The 20,325-nt window shown below is 40.6% G+C and overlaps 2 protein-coding genes across 2 annotated transcripts; both read right to left on the reverse strand.

The window, feature by feature from the left end:
• Nucleotides 1-1,729: 1,729 nt before the first annotated feature.
• On the reverse strand, nt 1,730-13,707 carry drd3 (dopamine receptor D3). The gene is made up of 8 exons (XM_062985363.1): nt 13,646-13,707; nt 10,031-10,330; nt 8,611-8,723; nt 7,796-7,932; nt 5,881-6,074; nt 4,101-4,172; nt 3,214-3,568; nt 1,730-1,926 (listed from the first exon to the last, which is right to left on the reverse strand). The coding sequence occupies exons 2-8, from the start codon at nt 10,316-10,318 to the stop codon at nt 1,730-1,732; spliced, it is 1,356 nt and encodes a 451-aa protein (XP_062841433.1). The 5' UTR covers nt 10,319-10,330; nt 13,646-13,707.
• Nucleotides 13,708-17,650: 3,943 nt separating this feature from the next.
• Nucleotides 17,651-20,062, reverse strand: si:ch211-161h7.8 (thiosulfate:glutathione sulfurtransferase). The gene is made up of 4 exons (XM_062985974.1): nt 19,933-20,062; nt 18,634-18,756; nt 17,860-18,022; nt 17,651-17,752 (listed from the first exon to the last, which is right to left on the reverse strand). Exons 1-4 carry the CDS (start codon nt 20,060-20,062, stop codon nt 17,698-17,700), a joined length of 471 nt encoding a protein of 156 aa, XP_062842044.1. The 3' UTR covers nt 17,651-17,697.
• Nucleotides 20,063-20,325: the final 263 nt, after the last annotated feature.

Consider the following 20,325-nt stretch of genomic DNA (forward strand, 5'->3'; position numbering starts at 1 on the left):
CTCAACAGGGGTTTTTGTATGTGTTGGTCCTGGATTTTGTAAAGTTGCTTTGAGACAATGTCTATTGTAAAAAGCGCTATATAAATAAAGTTGACTTGACTTGACTTGACTCCCACCCTCACCATTTATAACCAAAATATAAGTATATAAAAAATAAGAGCCTCTGTAATAAGGGGGGGGGGGGGGATATTGTTTATCCAGAACAATAAAGGACGATAAGAACACATGTAAAGCTGTTTTTCATTTTTAATAAATCTGTTTTTGTGTTATTCTGTGGCTTCGTTTTATAATCCGTTTTTATCGCAGTTGGGATCAAACCTGGCCGCCGAGCATTTCAGTACAAAATACACTCGAGCATAGTGTGCATGGAAATGTTCTTAGCTACGGTCCTTCATCTCCACATCAGTCCTCCCACTGAGCTCTACAGTCCGGTCTGATTTCCTTATCTCTACTGCATAGTAATCTGCTTCACTTTTCCTTTTTTACTGTGGTCTTGTCTCTCACCCGCCTCAACCATTCTCTTCTCTTCTCTTCCTGCCACGTCCCATTTCCAGCTTTCTACACCACATTTATCAGAACCTGTGAGATTTGGTTGTGCTTTAATATACAGTAATATAAACACGGTGTGAATGTAACGGCCCTTCCAGTCGGACCCGTCTAGAAAAGCCGGTATCAGATAAACCGTACGCATATGCAGTTTGGATATATTCACCCCACCCAATATGAAACAGGGATTTATAACACTGAGCTTTTTTGCAGGAGGAGATTTTGAGACAGAGATTCTGAAAGAATTGTAGTTAGTGCTGGTATATTATTCAGAACGTTTGTGCTTTTGATCATATAAACTGTATCCATTGTAGAAGAGGCCAGACTTACAAGGTATCTTCAAAAAGTTTCTGCACTTTTTTTAACAGTATTTATATTTCAGTTATAAGCGGTGAGGATGGAGGAGGAGTAATCGGTCGTCTCTGAGAGACTGAGAGATGCTTATAGTTCGGATTTTGGATGCTCAAAGAAGCTTTAGGGGAAGAAGATTTTAATGTGAAATTTGATGTGAAAGCAGCGGTGCATCAGTGGCTACGACGCTTTGAAAAATGTAGAACTGTGATGTCATTTGTAGTTGAAATTCTTAATAAATAAAGTTAAAAAAGGTGCGGAAACTTTTTGAACCCTTGTACAATAAGAGCAGATCTTGAGTAAGTACAAAAACACAAGTGGAAGTGTCAGATCCACTGGTGTTTGCACTACCAGTTTCCAGCTGTATTAAGTTCCAGTTTCATTGTGCTTGTACTGTGTTTGTACTGTGTTTGTGCAGTGAAAAAGGCCCCGGATAGGAACAAACAGGCCGACAGTGACACATGCAATGCAGATGAGGTGCTCCAATAACAAACCGACATCAGAGGTGCTTTAACAGCGGAAGAAATAAAGAAATAGATCAAAGTCCCGTTATTATTCCTTCATGCTCTGATACTGATTGGGTCTTTGATCTTCTGCTGATGTGTGTTTTTAACCGCTATTAATCCAGTGATGCAGTTTAGTCCATCGATTTGTCTTGCAGTGTGATCTGAACAGTGCTGATCGGGCCCTTGGGTTGTGTTTAAATAAAAAGTTGATTCTTAGTAACAGCATCCGCGGGTAAAAATCCCAGCTCTTCGTTCCTGGTTCTCAGTTCTTAACTTCTCCACTTTCGGGTTTCGGAAGCAGGATGTGATCATACATTGTTTGTGCTTCAGCAGGTGAGGATCTTGATGAAGGCTCGGCGGAACTCGATGTTGAAGGTGGTGTAAATGACCGGGTTTAAAGCGCTGTTGACGTAGCCCAGCCAGGTGAAGGCACTGTAGAGTTCAAGCGGCACGTGACATTTCTTACAGTGAGTGTTCAAAATGTGAGTGACGAAGAAGGGCAGCCAGCAGATGAGAAACACGCCTGGAGAACATGCAAAACACACACACACAGATAGAGACTGAGCATTAATTTTGACTGCTCATACACCTGGCCTTAAAGATCCAAACCTGAACCAGGTCTGGTCCAAACCAGCTTTATGCATCACGTGTCCTGTCCACTCCCAACCACCGGGCCACGACTGTGGGTAATTTATTACCGCTGGTCTAATGGATCATTTTACTAGCTTTACTAGCTTTCTACAGATCACATTTCCCCCTTCAACCATAGTATCATAAATACTAGATATTAAAGAAGAAAGTCTTCTATGTTTTCATTGATTTATTTAGCAGCTGTTGTGGTGAAGGGAAGAGCTCTTGAGGTTGTGCATCTCTATGTTACTAGTAAAAAAAACTAAACAAACCTTATGTCTACCAGCAAAAAAAAACAATAAAATATTTACTAGTGAACAGGAGCTAAACAGGAGCCTGAACAAACAACTCTAAGCTAATCAGCTGCCCTTTAATTTTTTCCCCAATTAACCGGACACCTCAGATTACCATCAGTGCCACTCATCAGATTTAAAAACCAAATTCTGACACTCTGAGCTAATTGTGTGAAATTGCTTGCCAGGGAGGCACATAGCTCAGATTCCAAAGTCTGTCTGACTCTGATCTGACAGTCCATAGCGTTCACGTTTCTAATCAGTGTTACACACACTGAGGTATTAACTGAACTGGATGGCGTGATTAGAATTAGCCCTGATTCATGGGCTTTGCTCAGTGGTGCAGTACAGTTCAGGGTGGTGGGTTCAAATGTGTTTGCATGTTTGATTTACAGATATTTTCCACTCTAAGGACAGTTTAGATTAGTAATTACACCTTCTGAATGTTTTATTATATCTCTCAATCAAGCTTGCACATGTCCTGATCAAGGACATCGGGAACACCAAATGCTCCCTCAGGCACGGGTCCAATCTGCCGCCGCTCCTTATTACCGGCTAAGCTCTCATATTGCAGCAGGAGCAGAAAGAGACCCCATTCAACCTTCCCTTCCTCAAACACTGCCAATTATGTTTGTATGGACGCCCAGGCCAGGTAGGTAACTGTATTGAGATTTGAACTTGTGAGTTTAAAACATCTACTATGAGAATTATGTGTTGAATTTCTGCTGTATTAGCTGCTCAATATAAGCGCAACTCTATTCTGTATGACAAACTTTGTCCTACTAAACATTAGCACATTATTTTTATTGGCCTGTATTCACAGAAAAGAATTTGGGTGCATTAGACGTCAATGACGTGTGAGATCAGTCCCAAGAGGCAGTACGTACCCAGTACAATCGCCAGCATCTGCGTGGCTTTCTTCTCCCGGGACTGTCGGTTCCGATAGCGGCTGTGATTGTTATTCATCGAGACCCGCGGCGGTCGCAGCGTGATGTGCGCCTGGCCGTTGGACAGTTCCTTCACTTCGCAGCACCTCACCACGGCCGGCCCCCCCTCACGCCCCTGCTCTTCCTCCGGATTCGGATCAGCTTCAGTGCGCGCGAAGGACGCCTGGCTGATACTGCAGTAGTTCTGTGTGTCCACCGGGGGCAGGAGAGAATTCTCCACCGGAGCGGTTCTGGGCCGTTTGCGCCGCAGGCAGCCGGAGATGAGCCGGGGCCGCACCGCCTTCTCGGCCCTCTCCTGAGTAGAGATCGAAAAATGTCAAAGGATTACGGAATTAATAACAAAACAGTTACAAGTAATAAATAAATAATGCAGTTTAGTATGCTGTAGTTCGATGCACAGTTAAAAAGTTTAGTCCTCACCAGCGCCGAGATTCTGAACTCCTCGGTTCGAAACTCGGCATTGCCACCGGTCGGCTGGGCGCTATCTAGCGGGCATAATTGGCAGTGCCTGCAGCGGACATATTTCTGCTAGGGCGGGATGCCCGGACTATATGGGTGGGGTCTTCAAACGCTGTGTAAGGACCCTGATTAGCAGTGAAAAGGGGTTCCTCTAAGGTTTGCAATTGGCTATAATTGCCAGCAAGAGAAACCGACTTAACCTTGGTACCTATGTTAATTATTTTTGGTGCCAGTCCTGGATCAAACCCTGGTTCTCAGGGCCCGTGTTGCGATGCAGCACCCACCCTACCCCCTGCACCACAGCTATATAGCCTCACTAGGCCAAAATAAGTGCAGATTAAGTCATAAAGTCAGACAGTTCTACCCACATTTACCACGTTGATCCTGATGGGCGACAGGTCACGTCTCTCTTTGCGGATGTCCTCTTGCAAACACGTCTCCTTAAAAAGAAGAGCCAAGAATCAGAGGAAATTAGGAAAGTCAAGGCAGGAGGTTTTGGAGGGGTTAGGGGTGTGATAAGGAGCGAAGGGAAGAGGGAAAAGGAATAAAGAACAAAGTTTTGATTTATTGTCAGTGGGGTCTTTAATTAAAACTCATTACTACATAGAAAGGATTTATTTTCCTCACTGTAGGTCCACAGTTCATGTATAGTCCTCGTTTTATGTAATTAAAGTTCCTACAGGCTAATTAATCCACACAGAAGCCATTTCTACTGAAGCTGAAATAATTTGCCTTCTGGTCAAAGTGCTTCATTCTTCTCATTATTAGAACAGATCATTTACATAAAATATAACTTATTATAGGTCACAGGTCTGTACAGACTAATCTGTCTACCGCAGCTGCTCTGTTATAATGTGGTAACTGAATTTAATGAATCTTCAGGCTGATGAAGTACAAGTACCAGGAGGAAGCTGACCAAAGGTAAAACCAGTCAGAACTGAGAACAAACAAATGATCCCTAGAAGTGATTCCCCTCAGTTTATAAGGCTTGGGATTTATTCTTATTGACTAGATGTTAAATGTCATGTCAAGAACTGATTTCCTATTGGCTGGTACCCCTAAAGGGATCATTGTTAGTGCTACAGTAATTACTTGTGTGGTACATGTATAAGCAAAACTATGTAATCGTGGTCGCTCAGGTGGCGCAGCAGTAAAATACGCTAGCACACCAGAGCTGAGATTTCGAACACATCGAAATGTGTTCCCATCCTGCTGGGCTGGGCACCTACATGAACAACGATTAGCTGTTGTTCATACCGGGTGGGAAGCCGGACCAGGGCTCCTCATAACTGATGCAATTATGACCTCTGCTGACTGGTTGATGACGCCTGCACAGAGATGAGGGATGATGCGTTGATCAGGGTGTGGCTCTCCGTACACAAAGCTGATCCGCATATGAACTCGCCTCCTGCAGGTGAAAAGATGCAGTCGGGTACTGCGCACGTGTCGGAGGCGGCGTGTGTCAGTTGCTGCACTCCTCAGTCTCTCCTTTATCTTCTTCTAATAGTCATTGCTGATTTTATGAGCTACACCTTCAATATTAATGGATTTTGTAGGTAAAGCATTGACTTATTGTAGCCCAAATGTTGCTCTGTACAATTTGTCAGCCAGTTATTAGAATTGGACCCTCACATGACCTCCACTGACCAGAATTTATTTTGTTGGCGGCTTAATTTGGGACTGAGACGACACTGTTAATGCCGATGACATGGTAGTGTGTGTTATCCTGCAGTTTAGGAGTTTATTTGTCACATACATGGTATACATAGCAGTGAAATGTTTTTTGTTTTTTTTTATAACTGCCCGGTTACATTTAGTACTAAAGATATATAGAAACATTTAAGCTGAGATGAAAACAGAAGGAAAGAAGAGGGAGAAAACGCAATGAGGTGCAATATAAGCCTTTAAAGTGAAAAGATCACAGAAAAACATAAATGAATGAATAAAATATGTAATAAACAAACTGCACATTGATTTTTGAAGAAGATTACAGCAGATTACTTGAAGAAGATCTTGCACTGTTACCCATGGGAAATGTTGCAAAAACAAAACCAGAGCTCCTAACAGAGAGAACTGAATCAATCGGTAAGCCTATCTGCATGCGTGTGTGGGTTACTGTGTGTGTGTGTGTGTGTGTGTTACTGTTACTGCAGACTGTAGTGCAAATCCCGAATGAGCTTCACTGCTGGCCTGTCGGAACGTTATCCTCTTCCTCCTCCTCCTGAGGAAGATGTAGATGCGAATGTACACCAGCAGCGTCACCATGAAGGGCAGGTAGAACGACACCACCGATGAGTAGATGACGAAATCAGGGTTGGATATGGAGCACACCAGGGGATCGTCTGCCACAAGAAATAAACTCACATCTTAAATACTGTTATATAATAATCATGTACAGCAGGACTGTGAGATAATGAGGTGGCACAGTGGGGCGGTCGCTTTGGTGCGTCTACGGTTGTGGTGATGTTTTGCCTGTTCTCCCTAATGTGTGTGTGTGTCCCTAGCGGACCCCTTCTTTCTGCACAGGCGCCTCTATCTGCTGACCATCCCGCCCTAGCAGACACGATGGCCAACTGTTGTCTGCTGCAGGCACTGCCAATTGTGCCCGCTAGATGGTGCTCAGCCGACCGGTTCAGAATCCTGGCGCTGGTGTGATAGTGGAATATCCCTGTTTCTCATTTTAAAAGGATCACAAATCCTATATTGCTTTTGGTTTCTGAAATATTTTGTAAATGGTAAAGTAAATGGTAAATGCCAAAGCCAGTGACAGTGTGGGTTCAGCACATCACTGTCCTGGGTTCTGGGTTTCAACCTCACCTCCTTCTTTCATTTCCATAATTAAAATAAGATATAAAAAGGCATAAAAAGATATTTTTATATGTTACATTTACATTTAACATACATATAATAGTAGATATAATATAAATACACAAAATACATAGATACAAAACTAATACATGAATATGATACTTTTTTAAGTTAAATAAAGGTAAATATATATAAAATAAAGCAGTGCTTAAATCCTCATTTTTTTACACTATAAATTGAAATTTACTGTCTATCAATCACCCCAAACATCCAGAGAATCAACACCTATTCAGTTCACCTATTCACTGTAAGTAATTAGACAGGTTATATAATGCGCCCATTCTTCAGGTCTTTAGGGTTTAATAGTTCCATCATCTGCTATTACTGGCAATTATCAGCCACGATAATGAGCTCGTTTCTCCAGCTCTCGAGCTCAAACCCGGTGCAGTCAAGGTTGATAAAGTTATGTGGCATTTATCACGTAATCAATATCCTCATCTGGACCATCTTCAGCATGCGCAGTACAGCGGTTTTGTTTCTATGGTGACTAATCAAAGATCTTTAGACCTAATCAGATCGTCTCTTCAGCTTAGTCAGAGCGGGAGGAATATTTTGGGAAAACATCGTGATAAATCCTCTGTGTTGTTTCTGGAGGCTTTTTGTCTTGTGATATCACTCGTGACATCTCGGCCAGGGAATAATGAATTGATTACACACATGAAACGGGGGCAGAGATGATTTTGCACATTTGATCTGCAGATCTTTTTCAGGGTCTGATTAATATGTCTCACGAAACAGATTCCTGTGTTGTCTAAACAATTATATGTTTGAATGTCTGAGTCCACACATCAAGAAGTCCTTACTTTTTTAGATGTAAAAAGTAACATAGAAGAAATAAATACGAATAAATTGTGTTTGTAAGGAATCCACTCAGATGCACTGCTGTTTACAAAATACACTGCCATTGGTTTAGTTATACAAAATTTAACACATAGGCTTTAGTCTGGTACACAGTTAGGAAGGGACTCTTGTGTCACAATTATGACCTTAAATATATACTTAAGAAATGATTATGGTTTTAAATGACCTCTGTGTGAGGCGTGCATAACACTTCAATTAATTTGCAGGCCACTTTTTTGATGACGTTAAGTCTTTGAAAAAAGTTTGGACAGCCCTGTTTTAAGGTGTAACTTAAAGCCGACTCTAAACCTAAATCATGCCGATATGAGGATAAACAGCTCTGATACACACTCACCTGTGGTGTTGAATCCAAACAATAAAGGGCAGGAAACAGCGAAGGCCAGGACCCACACTGTGGCGATCATGACTGATACTCTCTTACGAGAGCTGTTGGTTGTGTTGTACAGTACAGGCATCACCACGGCTGTGTACCTGCACACAAGAGATGTTCTGTCGATCTGTTCCTGCCACGAAGACGCCCTCGCTGGCCGATAAAACCCATTCTACTGCCAAGGTTTTTCCCCTGAGATGGCATGGCTGTATGTTTGATTTATACACCTGTTAGACATGAGTGTGACTAAAATAGACTAACAAAAGGGAATGTGCTTTTACATTTATAGCATTAAGTGGACACTTATATCCAAATCGACTTAAAATTATGAGTGAAATAGTGCAAGTAATGGGTGGTTAAGGCCTCACGGGTCCGGTACCTTGACCATTAAGCTTCCACTGACCCTGTGTCTGAATACCCAGGCAAGCACACACGGTTTATTAATATAGAGTTCACGGGCCGTAAGGATAAAAATCAGATAGTAATCTTTAATGCAGTGTGATGGATGAATCTGTGTTTAGGGGAACAACATGGATGAGTGTCCACATACTCAGTCATGTACTGTGTTATTGCTAGGACTTGTAATGATCAGACAAGGTCAAGGTAAGAACGTATGTTTTCTTGTCTACCACAGTAGCCATTGGCTTTAAGATCACACCAACAGAGTCCCAGTCCCAGTGCATTCCTGGTCATCCCTCACAATATCAGGTTAAATATTTATAGTTTATTTATCTCTAAAAACTAATGTTAACAATATTTTACTAGCGGTGCTGTGTTACCTGTCGATACTGATGGCACACAGGTTAAGGATGCTGGCCGTACACATCATGACGTCCAGCGTCACAAAGATGTTGCAGTATATTCGGCTGAAGAGCCAGGCACCCCCAACCACCTGAACATATCAAACGAAGCACTCTTACATTTCCAATCCTTGCTAACTTAACTAACAGACTAACATTAAATCTAAATATTAAATTAGATATTTAGAATTTCTACACCATTACCAAGTAAAACATATTGGTACCTCAAAAAATTCATATTACATAAGAAGCACTGGACAGACAGGTACTCGGACAGCTCGTCTGCCACAACAGCGTGAATTAAATAAAAAAGCAATCTCCACGGATGGTTGAGAGGAATCTAATAAAGTGTGGTTTAGAGTTTAAAGGTTCTGCCACTAAAATAAATGATATTATCATTTACAAATATTCCAGGAATCAAAAGCAATACAGGATACGTGATCCTTTTGAAATAAGAAATAAACAGAAGAAAGAACACATGGTAAAAAGGTAAAATATAGGGACTGGATGCATGGACATGGAGATTTATGCCACTGATGTATTTTCCTAATGTTGTCCTAACTAATAAAAAGCTTGTCACTGACCACGATCGATCCACCTATCCACATCGAGTTGTGATTACCAATGGAAGAAAAATCTATCTGAGCAGCACAATATGCATCGCATGTCTGAATGCAGAGCTGATCTAAAATTCTGCTCTAATATGAATTGACGTACATTATGGCTGTGGGTTTGTTTCCAGCTCCTTCATTTTAAGCCTTATTGGTAATGTGCACTATTTGTATACAAGCTTTGCATCATTTGTTGCAAGCCTTTGTGTGTCCTGACTATTGAAACCTGGTTTCTTTTCACCCTGCAGCTGCTCTGAGGGCATTTTATGGATCGATTGCTGACTTCACTCACTTTCTCAGGCTAAAGCATATCAGATCAAGGAGGCATGGGGTAATTTCCTTTTGCACGTGCATTTAAGAACCTAATAATGGACAGAAATTGGTCAAGAAGACAAATACTAGATGTTTGGGAGCTCAGGTGGTGCAGCAAGTTGGTACATGCTGGTTGAAGAATATAAAGAGCATGCAAGTCTGAGTGAGCACATCCAAGTCTGCTGCTCTCCCTGGCCAGAATGGCGGTGGTGCAAGCAATAGAAGAATTACAATAGGACTTGCAACAAATCACTCCAAGAACTTGGCATTCATTTAAAAGAAAAAACACCTGATGAATAAAGTTGACTGTCCACTAAATTCTTGGTGTGTCTGTGAGACGTTACATTACAAAGAGTGTAAATAAACTGTCGTGTTAAATATAAATTGATGCAACCTGGTGAATTACTATTTGACCAAAGCCAGGATTGGTCAGTTATGGTATACAAAATGAACATGCTTTTAAAAATTATACTTACCTCCAAGTAGACAGCCCATGGCATGACCAGTGAAGCTACCAGCAGATCAGCCACGGCCAGGCTCACCACCAGATAATTAGTGGTGGTTTGGAGAGACCTCTCTCTGACCACTGCCAGACACACCAGCACATTGCCAAACACAATCGCCAGGATAAGCAGGGAATAGAGCATAGCATAGTAGTTGCGAATCCCATCTTCTATAGCTGGACCCAGGCTGACGTTGGACCCTGGACTGGCCGATCGCTCAGAGTCATTCCACCAACGTTCACTGCTGTGTAACATTGCCATGGGTCGCAAGACCTGACCAACATGGAAAAATATAATGGATTGAAAAAGCAAGAAAAGAAAAGACAAAACCAAGTGCTTATGAGACTATCAAATAAAATAAAAACAAGCCAGTCATTAAAAATAAAGACAATTAATAACTGACCACTTATAATGGAGCAACATAAACAAACCATTTCCAAAGAAACTGATGAACAATCATAGAATTCTTGACAAAAAGAAAGCTAGACAAACTTCTGGCTATTAAACTCTTCAGTTACTGAATGACAGGATAAAGATAAAATGAAATACCAGCAAAAGCATGTAGACCTCTTGTAAACCCAATTAACCTGGTTCAGAGTCAAGAGCATTACATCTTCCACTCAGGATCAACGACCTATAACACCAATCTTTAAAATGGGAGATCAATCTGACCCTAACACTTGCAAAGGATTCTGTGTAAGCAGTGATCTGTGATGTGGGAAACATTCTGTGAAGAATTCCCAGAAGATGTATAGGTTTTGAACTTTCTTTTTAAGCACAGCACCACTGATATTTATGTCTCATTACCTCATTATAATAACATCATCTGAAATGTTTACGTCTCAGTGGTTTTAAAGAGGCTTTTAATTGAATTAGTCATCAAGGAATTCAGAAAAAGGACATTTCATTAATGTATGGAGATAGGTGCAATGCTGTTTTGTTAAAACACAATTTAATGTTTACATAAATGATTTATCAGAATTAAGACAAGATGAGTCTGTATTTACTATTCTTCACATAACTGGGCCTTCTGCCGCCTACAGAAAACAGGCTACAGCAAACTAAACCTGTTGTCTCCTGGAGCAGTACATGAACCCGGTGTTGCCTACTGAACAGGACTTGGTTGTGCTGTTTTTGTGAATACTACTGCACAAAACCTTGAACAGAGCATGGACTCACTGTCATCAATGGAAGACAAGCTACACGAGACCTTAATATGTGACCCCTCACAGAACAGGTCTTAAATGCTTGACCTGTTGTTTGTACTTTCTAGAATTATATTGTTGTAATTTGTTTTCTTTATAGTGTGTATTTGATTTGATTTAATGTACAATGCTACTGGGACTCTAATTTCCTTCGGGATCAATAAAGTATCTATCTATCTATCTATCTATCTATCTATCTATCTATCTATCTATCTATCTATCTATCTATCTATCTATCTATCTATCTATCTATCTATCTATCTATCTATCTATCTATCTATCTATCTATCTATCTATCTATCTATCTATCATCTAAATAATAGGGATGGAACAGATTCTGGATCTGGCCTGAAGCTCAAACTGGACCTCTTGCCCACTACATAATAGGACCTGAAGCAGAGATTGAGTCTTTTGCCCCTACTCTACTGCTCTATAGTAACTTACAGCACATGGCCTAGTGAAGAGTCACTAAACAGTCGCTAAACTAATCATGATATATACCTGCTGTCTCACTCAAATTACCACTGAACAAGGGCTATAACAGAGCCTGGATCTGTTGTCCACTACCACAGGGATTACAGTAGAGCATTTAGTTGCTGTTTTTACTGTCATCCATTGATCAGGGCCTACTAAGTAGCTGGGAAAGCTTAAACTCTGTAGGAAGGTTGGTGGGTCTTCAAGTATTGGATCCTTTGGTGTGACTCAGATTTACTCATCCACTTAGCAATAATATAGTCTTTTTTTTTTATCTAAAATTGAGTGTGCACTATTAGTGCCACAGAACATAATAGGATTAACTGGTGAGTGTATCGTGCAGTACATCTGCACTCGTAATGCATTAATTTATTCACTTATTATTTATTTATTAGGATTTTAACATCACGTTTTACACACTTTGTTTACATTCATGACAAGATTCATCAGTTCACAAGTTTAAAGTCAAACACAGTCATGGACAATTTTGTATCTCTAATTCACCTCACTTGGATGTCACTGTGGAAGGAAACCGTAGCACCCGGAGGAAACCCACACAGACACGGAGAGAACATGCAAACTCCACACAGAAAGGACCCGGACCGCTCCACCTGGGAATGGAACCCAGGACCTTCTTGCTGTGAAACTACCCCACTTATTTTTACTTTTATTTGTGACAAACATTGGCGTGTTTGTTCTGCCAGTAAAACACCTGTACCTGAACTGATCTGAGCCAGCATATTAATCATTATTAATAATGTACAGTAAAAATACTCCAAACTATAATTATCAGCTCATATTCAGAACCAGAATTGTAATAAGTGTAATCATTGTTTAATTTTAGCATTAGCTTTATTAGCAGGATCATTATTTCCAGTCAGTCCTCATTTGACCTCTATTTCCTCTGTTTTTACACTGTTATTGCATTTAGCCTGAAGCCAGCATTGACTCAGTTCTCATTAATAATGTGAATAACAATTTTGTTGATTTAGTTCTCAAATTAGTTTATTTCCACTTACTTAATGCTAAAATTAGCTGAGATCACGCATGACATACTGTATTGTTCTAATTTTTTAATTTATTTAACCTTTATTTAACCTTTATTTAACCAGGCAAGTCTTTTATAATGTTATGCCAAGACAGCAAATTTAATGTTAAAATATTACACAGGTTTTACAATGTGTAGTATTAAGCTTTATGGCTTTTTAAAGGTTAAACATAATTACAAAATAGACAGGCTTTAGCTGGGTAATAAAATATTTATAATAGCATTAAACTTTTTAGTGTCGTGGCTATCACTAGATGTCAATGCTATTATTACAAGCCTATTGTTATTTACTGCTTGGACATTAAAAATAACATTGCAAATTAACAAATCAGTAGGCACGTTTATAGATAAATAATTGTGTGATTTTATGACAGTGGTTGTAATATCCGTGGTATTAAACAGCATGGTGGTAAGAAATGGTAAGAAATTTGGCATGTTTTCCCGTGTCTGTGTGGCTTTCCACCGTATAACACGGTTGTTCACAAAAAAAAAAAGTGCAAAAAACTGTATTGCCAAATATAATCTGAATGTGGCTTAGTTCTTAGGTCTAGCTGTCATGGACTGGCGCCCTGTCCCACCTGGACCCTGACCTGGATGAAGCTGTTATAAAAATGAACAGCCTAATAAACAAGTAATAATAATGTTATCAGAGGCCGCACACTTTAATACCAGTCATCCAAACTGACTAATTTATTTCATCCATTGCCAACTAAAACGCCTAGTTTTGGAACTTAAGGCATTATGTAGAGTTATACAACACACTGATTCGTCACAATTGATAAATGCATAATAAATATAATATTTGATCTATAATAAACCTTTTAAAGGTTTTTACTGATGCAGAATGTAAACGCTTATTACCAGATTGGTTCCTCCAGCTGCGTCAAACTCCGGTGCGCACTTCTCCAGTTCTCTTCTCCATTTCTCACTTCTCTTTGTAAAGCATCCAGTGCTTCTTGAAGTCATTAATTAATACACACTATTACACATCCATCCATCCGTCCACATACCGGAATTTCTGCCATCCGTTCACCCCGCTGGAGAGTTTTGGGCTGGAAGAGCGCATCTCCAAGTGCTCTCTGATGCGCAGCGGGTTCAGTGTGAATAAAGCGCGCAGGTTTCAGCGCGTAAAACATCCACCAGCGACTTTAAAAAAACATCTGGATCTGGTCGGAATTATATGCAGCATCCTCACATTTAATTAAAGATTTTTACATCCAGTAGTCAATCTACAAAGCACCCTGATTTAGAAGAAGTGTGTGACGAAGTTGCTTTTCTCCAGGCAGGTGCGTGTTCAGGTCTAGTTTGCTCACTGCCGCACCTGTAGTGCACTCTAACTCTAGTAACCTGTGGTGCACACTAACTCTAGTAACCTGTGGTGCACACTAACTCTAGTAACCTGTGGTGCACACTAACTCTAGTACCCTGTGGTACACACTAACCCTAGTAACCTGTGGTACACACTAACTCTAGTAACCTGTAGTGCACACTAACCATAGTAACCTGTAGTGCACACTAACCATAGTACCCTGTAGTGCACACTAACTCTAGTAACCTGTAGTGCATACTAACTCTAGTACCCTGTGGTACACACTAACTCTAGTAACCTGTAGTGCACACTAACCCTAGTAACCTGTAGTGCACACTAACCATAGTAACCTGTAGTGCACACTAACTCTAGTAACCTGTAGTGCATACTAACTCTAGTACCCTGTGGTGCACACTAACTCTAGTAACCTGTAGTGCACACTAACCCTAGTAACCTGTAGTGCACACTAACTCTAGTACCCTGTGGTGCACACTAACTCTAGTAACCTGTGGTGCACACTAACTCTAGTACCCTGGGGTGCACACTAACTCTAGTAACCTGTAGTGCACACTAACCCTAGTACCCTGTGGTGCACACTAACTCTAGTACCCTGGGGTGCACACTAACTCTAGTAACCTGTAGTGCACACTAACTCTAGTACCCTGTGGTGCACACTAACTCTAGTACCCTGTGGTGCACACTAACTCTAGTACCCTGGGGTGCACACTAACCCTAGTACCCTGTGATGCACACTAACCCTAGTAACCTGTGGTGCACACTAACTCTAGTACCCTGTAGTGCACACTAACTCTAGTACCCTGTGGTGCACACTAACTCTAGTAACCTGTAGTGCACACTAACTCTAGTACCCTGTGGTGCACACTAACTCTAGTACCCTGGGGTGCACACTAACCCTAGTACCCTGTGGTGCACACTAACCCTAGTACCCTGGGGTGCACACTAACCCTAGTACCCTGTGATGCACACTAACCCTAGTAACCTGTGGTGCACACTAACTCTAGTACCCTGTAGTGCACACTAACTCTAGTACCCTGTGGTGCACACTAACCCTAGTACCCTGTGGTGCACACTAACCCTAGTACCCTGTGATGCACACTAACCCTAGTACCCTGTAGTGCACACTAACTCTAGTACCCTGTGGTGCACACTAACCCTAGTACCCTGTGATGCACACTAACTCTAGTAACCTGTAGTGCACACTAACTCTAGTACCCTGTAGTGCACACTAACTCTAGTACCCTGCGGTGCACACTAACCTAGTACCCTGTGGTGCACACTAACTCTAGTACCCTGGGGTGCACACTAACCCTAGTACCCTGTGATGCACACTAACCCTAGTAACCTGTGGTACACACTAACTCTAGTACCCTGGGGTGCACACTAACTCTAGTAACCTGTAGTGCACACTAACTCTAGTACCCTGTGGTGCACACTAACTCTAGTACCCTGGGGTGCACACTAACCCTAGTACCCTGTGATGCACACTAACCCTAGTAACCTGTGGTGCACACTAACTCTAGTACCCTGTAGTGCACACTAACTCTAGTACCCTGTGGTGCACACTAACCCTAGTACCCTGTGGTGCACACTAACCCTAGTACCCTGTGATGCACACTAACCCTAGTACCCTGTGGTGCACACTAACTCTAATACCCTGTGGTGCACACTAACCCTAGTACCCTGTGATGCACACTAACTCTAGTAACCTGTAGTGCACACTAACTCTAGTACACTGTAGTGCACACTAACTCTAGTACCCTGCGGTGCACACTAACCTAGTACCCTGTGATGCACACTAACCCTAGTAACCTGTGGTGCACACTAACCCTAGTACCCTGTAGTGCACACTAACCCTAGTACCCTGTAGTGCACACTAACCCTAGTACCCTGTAGTGCACACTAACCCTAGTACCCTGTGGTACACACTAACTCTATTACCCTGCAGTGCACACTGACTCTAGTAACCTGTTTACTCATTCGCATTTAGAGCAACAAATCCACCTTTTGCATGCTTTTGTGAAAGGGAAACCAGAGTAAAAAAAAATATGGAGACATAAAGAATATGCCAAACTCAGAAGCAAGGGATTATATTCAAGTTCTTCGAGTCCTTCAGTTGTCTGGCTTATTACTAGGACACACATGACTCCACTGATTTAAAAAAATTAAACATGCTCATTTGCATAACCCTCATTAAAACCCAAATATAACACTGAAACGTTCACAGTCAATCTGTGTTGACTAATATTTGTTTAGAAGCCATAAGGATTTGCATGTTGAAAGGTGGTGTCTCTGTTGAATTATTTAGGCTGTATTATGTGTCTGATAGATGTGAAGAAATAGCCCGGGCTTTGTTTTTATGACTGGTGGTTTATGTTGCTACCAGCCTGCATTGGCATTCTAGACCGACAGGAATGTGATTAACATCAGCAGCCAGCTGGAGCAAAGGCGAAAAAATAAAAAATAAAATGTAGTTTTTGAGTGAGCACCCACAGCTCTGAGGTTTGGTTGATTTAAAGAAGGTTGAAAAGAATGGAAAGGTGTCAGAAATCAGGACAAGAAGGTCCCAGTGATCAATAGCTGTACTCCTGAGATCCTGCTTTATCTGTGTTTTCCCTCTGCACGTTTCCTCTCTTTGTGATTGCTTTTACATTTCAGTTTCAGCTTGTTGAGAAGATTGCTGCCTGATTTGTTACCCTTGAACTGATGATTGGCCTGAGAAATGTGTTGGCCCTGACAGCAAGGATGGCAAACATCTATACTGCCTCCAGCTTCATTAGTCCATCACCTGCGACCATGAGGCTGCAGCCGTGCTGCTCATAAAGTGAAATTGTAAGGTTTACAGAAGCTGCAGCATTGCTCTGCTGCCCTCTCCTGACCAAAGATGCTTGTTTGGGCGTTTATTTACTTATTCATTTATTCATTGTCTCTTTTACCAATGCTTAATCCTGGTTTGGGTCGAGGTGAGTCCAATTCAGGAAGCAAAATGCAGAAACAGCCCATTACAGGACACACACTCACACTTAGGGCCCTTCTTAGTAGCTCCAGTTAGCCTGACTGCATGTCTTTGGATTTGTGGGAGGAAACCAGACAACCCAGAGGAAACCCATGTGGACACAGGGAGAACATACAAACTCCACACAGAAAGGACTGCTCGGCCGGGGAATCAAACCCAGGCCCTTCTCGCTGCCAGGTGACAGCGCTATCCACTGCACTACCATGCCACCCTGTCTGAAATCTATAAGTCACAAATCATCCACTGGCTTTAAGAATTAAAGGTCTGAAAATGCTGCCAGAGTTGTAATGAATCTGTCTGGGAAAAGACTCAAGTGTATTTTGCTTTTACACACAGTGAGGAGGAAGATTGATTGAGTTGATTAAGCACCTTTGTAAATAACCTTTTACTCATCTTTACCAAGGGTGGCACTGAAGCTGACTAAAGGTGGGTGAAATTAAAAAGTGAAATAAAGTAAGATCAAACAGCTTGACTCTTGTCACTTTATAGACCTTTAATTTAAATTCTTTATCAATGCACATAAGTTTAAAAGAATAAAGTAGAACTGTACATGCTTTACACTCTGATTAGTCACTGTTTCTCTTTCTCAGCCCATTCCTTGTACCCACCAGCATAGTGACGTGCCCTGAAATACAGAAAGGAGACAAGGTTAGTTCAGGTATTGTGTTTCACTGAAGTGCCAGCCAAGGCCGGCATGGAACTAGCAATATGTACAGATACATCATAGCTTGCCTGCTGAATCCCAGATTCCAGGCGATGTCGAGTGCTGTTAAACTCCTGCGGCCTTTCTGGCAATGAAATACGATGTTGTCGTCCTCCTTCTTAGGAGCCTTCACCTTAAAGAGCTTTTCAAAGTTGTCTGGATGGAGCTTCAGTGATTCCTCAAGCTGCCCCACTGATTATGGCAAATACATGACAACAGTGGCATAAACACAGAACATAACATAACATTTATTTATTGGGCTTACATAGTTAGTCAAAGGGAAATTAAAATAATTTATTCATATGTATAGAGCTGAACAGTCTGAAATAAAGAGCCTTGCTTAAAGACCCAACAAAAATGCTCAAATTTTAACTGCAAGATTAATCTAAGACAATAAATGAATAAATACAACACAGCCTTATTTTACAGTGTGTCCTCTAAAGCAATTAATTGACATTATATTTACTTAATCATTTAATTTAGTGTTACAGGTTATTAGCAGAATTAAAGGGCCATTGGGACCTACAGGCTGCTGAGTGGTAATAAATATGCAGAGCTACAGCATTTCTTGGCACAATATAGCATACTGGCAGCAAAGTTCCCTTTAAATTAAAACAATGTAATTAACACCCATGTTCATAGACTTAAAGAAAAGCTCCTAGAGCAAAGAAACTGCAAACTTGAAAATCATTGTGGTCAGTTAGATGGGACCTCAGAATACTGTATAGCCAATACTTAGATTTAAATCATTTAGTGCCATGTGGATACAGTTAACGTCCCTAGTTAAATAAAACATCACTCACATGGAATGTTGACTGCATCAGGAATACACCCTGCCAGAAACTCATCCTGATTTCGGACATCGAACAGCTGGATGCTGTGACTGGTGAGCAATGTTTTAAGCTGTTCATAAGACACCACTGAATCTGAAATCATAAAAACAGAATTAATCACATGACCATAATTTGCCCTTTGCGCTCAGCATGGGCTTAAGATCTGAAATAGTTTTACTAAATTTGCCATTTTTATCACATAGAATCTCAAAACTGAACACGAAAAGGTCAGTAAAGAGGAGAAAGTTGGAGTAAGTTTGAGTTGTAGAACTTTGTACATGAAAATTCTGAGATAAGAAACAAGACCAAGCTTTTGTATTAAAGGCGCCCTATGAACCCACAATCAGAAAAGATAAAAGCGTCTGTGATTACTAATTAAACTATAGATATTTGTGCTGTATGTAATCTGCTGGTTAACATTAACTAATCCAATTAAATTATTCAGAACTTCTTACACATACATTTATGACCAATATACCAGTATAACACTGCCTCCTTAATAGTTCTAGTAGTTTATCTGTATATACAAACAAGCATAAAAGGAATTTGCTCACAAAGTAATGTGTTCACAAAGGAGAATGTAATAATGTAATCATGTTATAAATACAATATATTATTCTAAGACAGACAGACATAGAGGCAGACAAACAGAAGAATATTTGCTGAGGTGACAAGGATGTGTTTTAATTAATATTATGTGAGTTTCTCCTTTTAACTAACTGTAAATTTAGGTGCTATAATTCAGGTGCTATGGCAGTGTGTAGGATATAAAGATACCTAAAGCATCTAAACATTTACAACAGATAAAAGACTTGTTTTAACAATATATTCAAATTTATTTAAAACATAAATTGTAGATTTTAGGAAATTGACAACAATAATGTATATTTTAGCATTTCCATCACAACAGTTTTAAAATGACTAGGCTGATTTCTTTACTATTGACTTGTGTGCGTTTTATATCCATTTTACTGAAAATGAAAACAATATAAAATGTCACACCTATTTTAGGACTGTGATTAGCTGAACTAGGTGCTGATAAAATTAAATGGGTGAATGTAAGCACAAGAACACAATTATACAAGAACAAAACAAACTGATTCTTTACTGCTGTACTGCACAAGATTTAGAAAACTGAGATTCATCTAAAATGTGTGTGTGTGTGTGTTTGTCTAATTTATCATTTTAATATTATAAATGATTCCACAGCACATTTAGTATTTTACTGCGAACACTCAGGCTAAATGAAGTTGGTGGTGTCTCTTTTACCAGGATGATATTGGTCCTCTTTGGTGCGCTGAGTGCATGAAATCTTCAGTCCTGCAGCTCTGATTCCAGCACAGTAAACCGGTTTAAACTGTTTAGATACAGAGTTAATAACTCGCAGATACACACTCATGTTTAGTGCAAACCGAAGCACAAAGGAGAAGTCACACGGTGTCTGTGTTTGCTGAAGCTGATGATGGTTCAAAGTGTCTCTGTGCCATCACTATTCAAAGCACTAAGTACCACACTGTTCAGACCAGAGGTCCAGAGAGACAGTGGGATTGGCATGTAGGTGGAGACACTGTCAATCATTTGTGACCAATTTCTTAAAGCTGCTTGAATCTAGATGCTTCAGTTTAACATCTTGCAGCTCTAGCAGAGCAGAAACATGTTAAT

The sequence above is a fragment of the Trichomycterus rosablanca genome, chromosome 23 (genome assembly GCF_030014385.1).
Source record: "Trichomycterus rosablanca isolate fTriRos1 chromosome 23, fTriRos1.hap1, whole genome shotgun sequence".
Taxonomy (NCBI): Eukaryota; Metazoa; Chordata; class Actinopteri; order Siluriformes; family Trichomycteridae; genus Trichomycterus; species Trichomycterus rosablanca.

Bases quoted from the DNA above. Each gene is read 5' to 3' on its own strand.
- si:ch211-161h7.8 (XM_062985974.1), bottom strand. From the start codon at position 20,062: ATGAGTGTGTATCTGCGAGTTATTAACTCTGTATCTAAACAGTTTAAA. The intron at 18,757-19,932 runs GTAAAAGAGACA...TTATGATTTCAG, and splicing joins AGAGGACCAATATCATCCTG to ATTCAGTGGTGTCTTATGAA. The intron at 18,023-18,633 runs GTGAGTGATGTT...TGCCATAATCAG, and splicing joins TGATGCAGTCAACATTCCAT to TGGGGCAGCTTGAGGAATCA.
- drd3 (XM_062985363.1), bottom strand. From the start codon at position 10,318: ATGGCAATGTTACACAGCAGTGAACGTTGGTGGAATGACTCTGAGCGA. The intron at 6,075-7,795 runs GTGAGTGTGTAT...TTCTTGTGGCAG, and splicing joins GTTTGGATTCAACACCACAG to ACGATCCCCTGGTGTGCTCC. The intron at 3,569-4,100 runs GTGGGTAGAACT...ATCTCTACTCAG, and splicing joins TCAGGATCAACGTGGTAAAT to GAGAGGGCCGAGAAGGCGGT.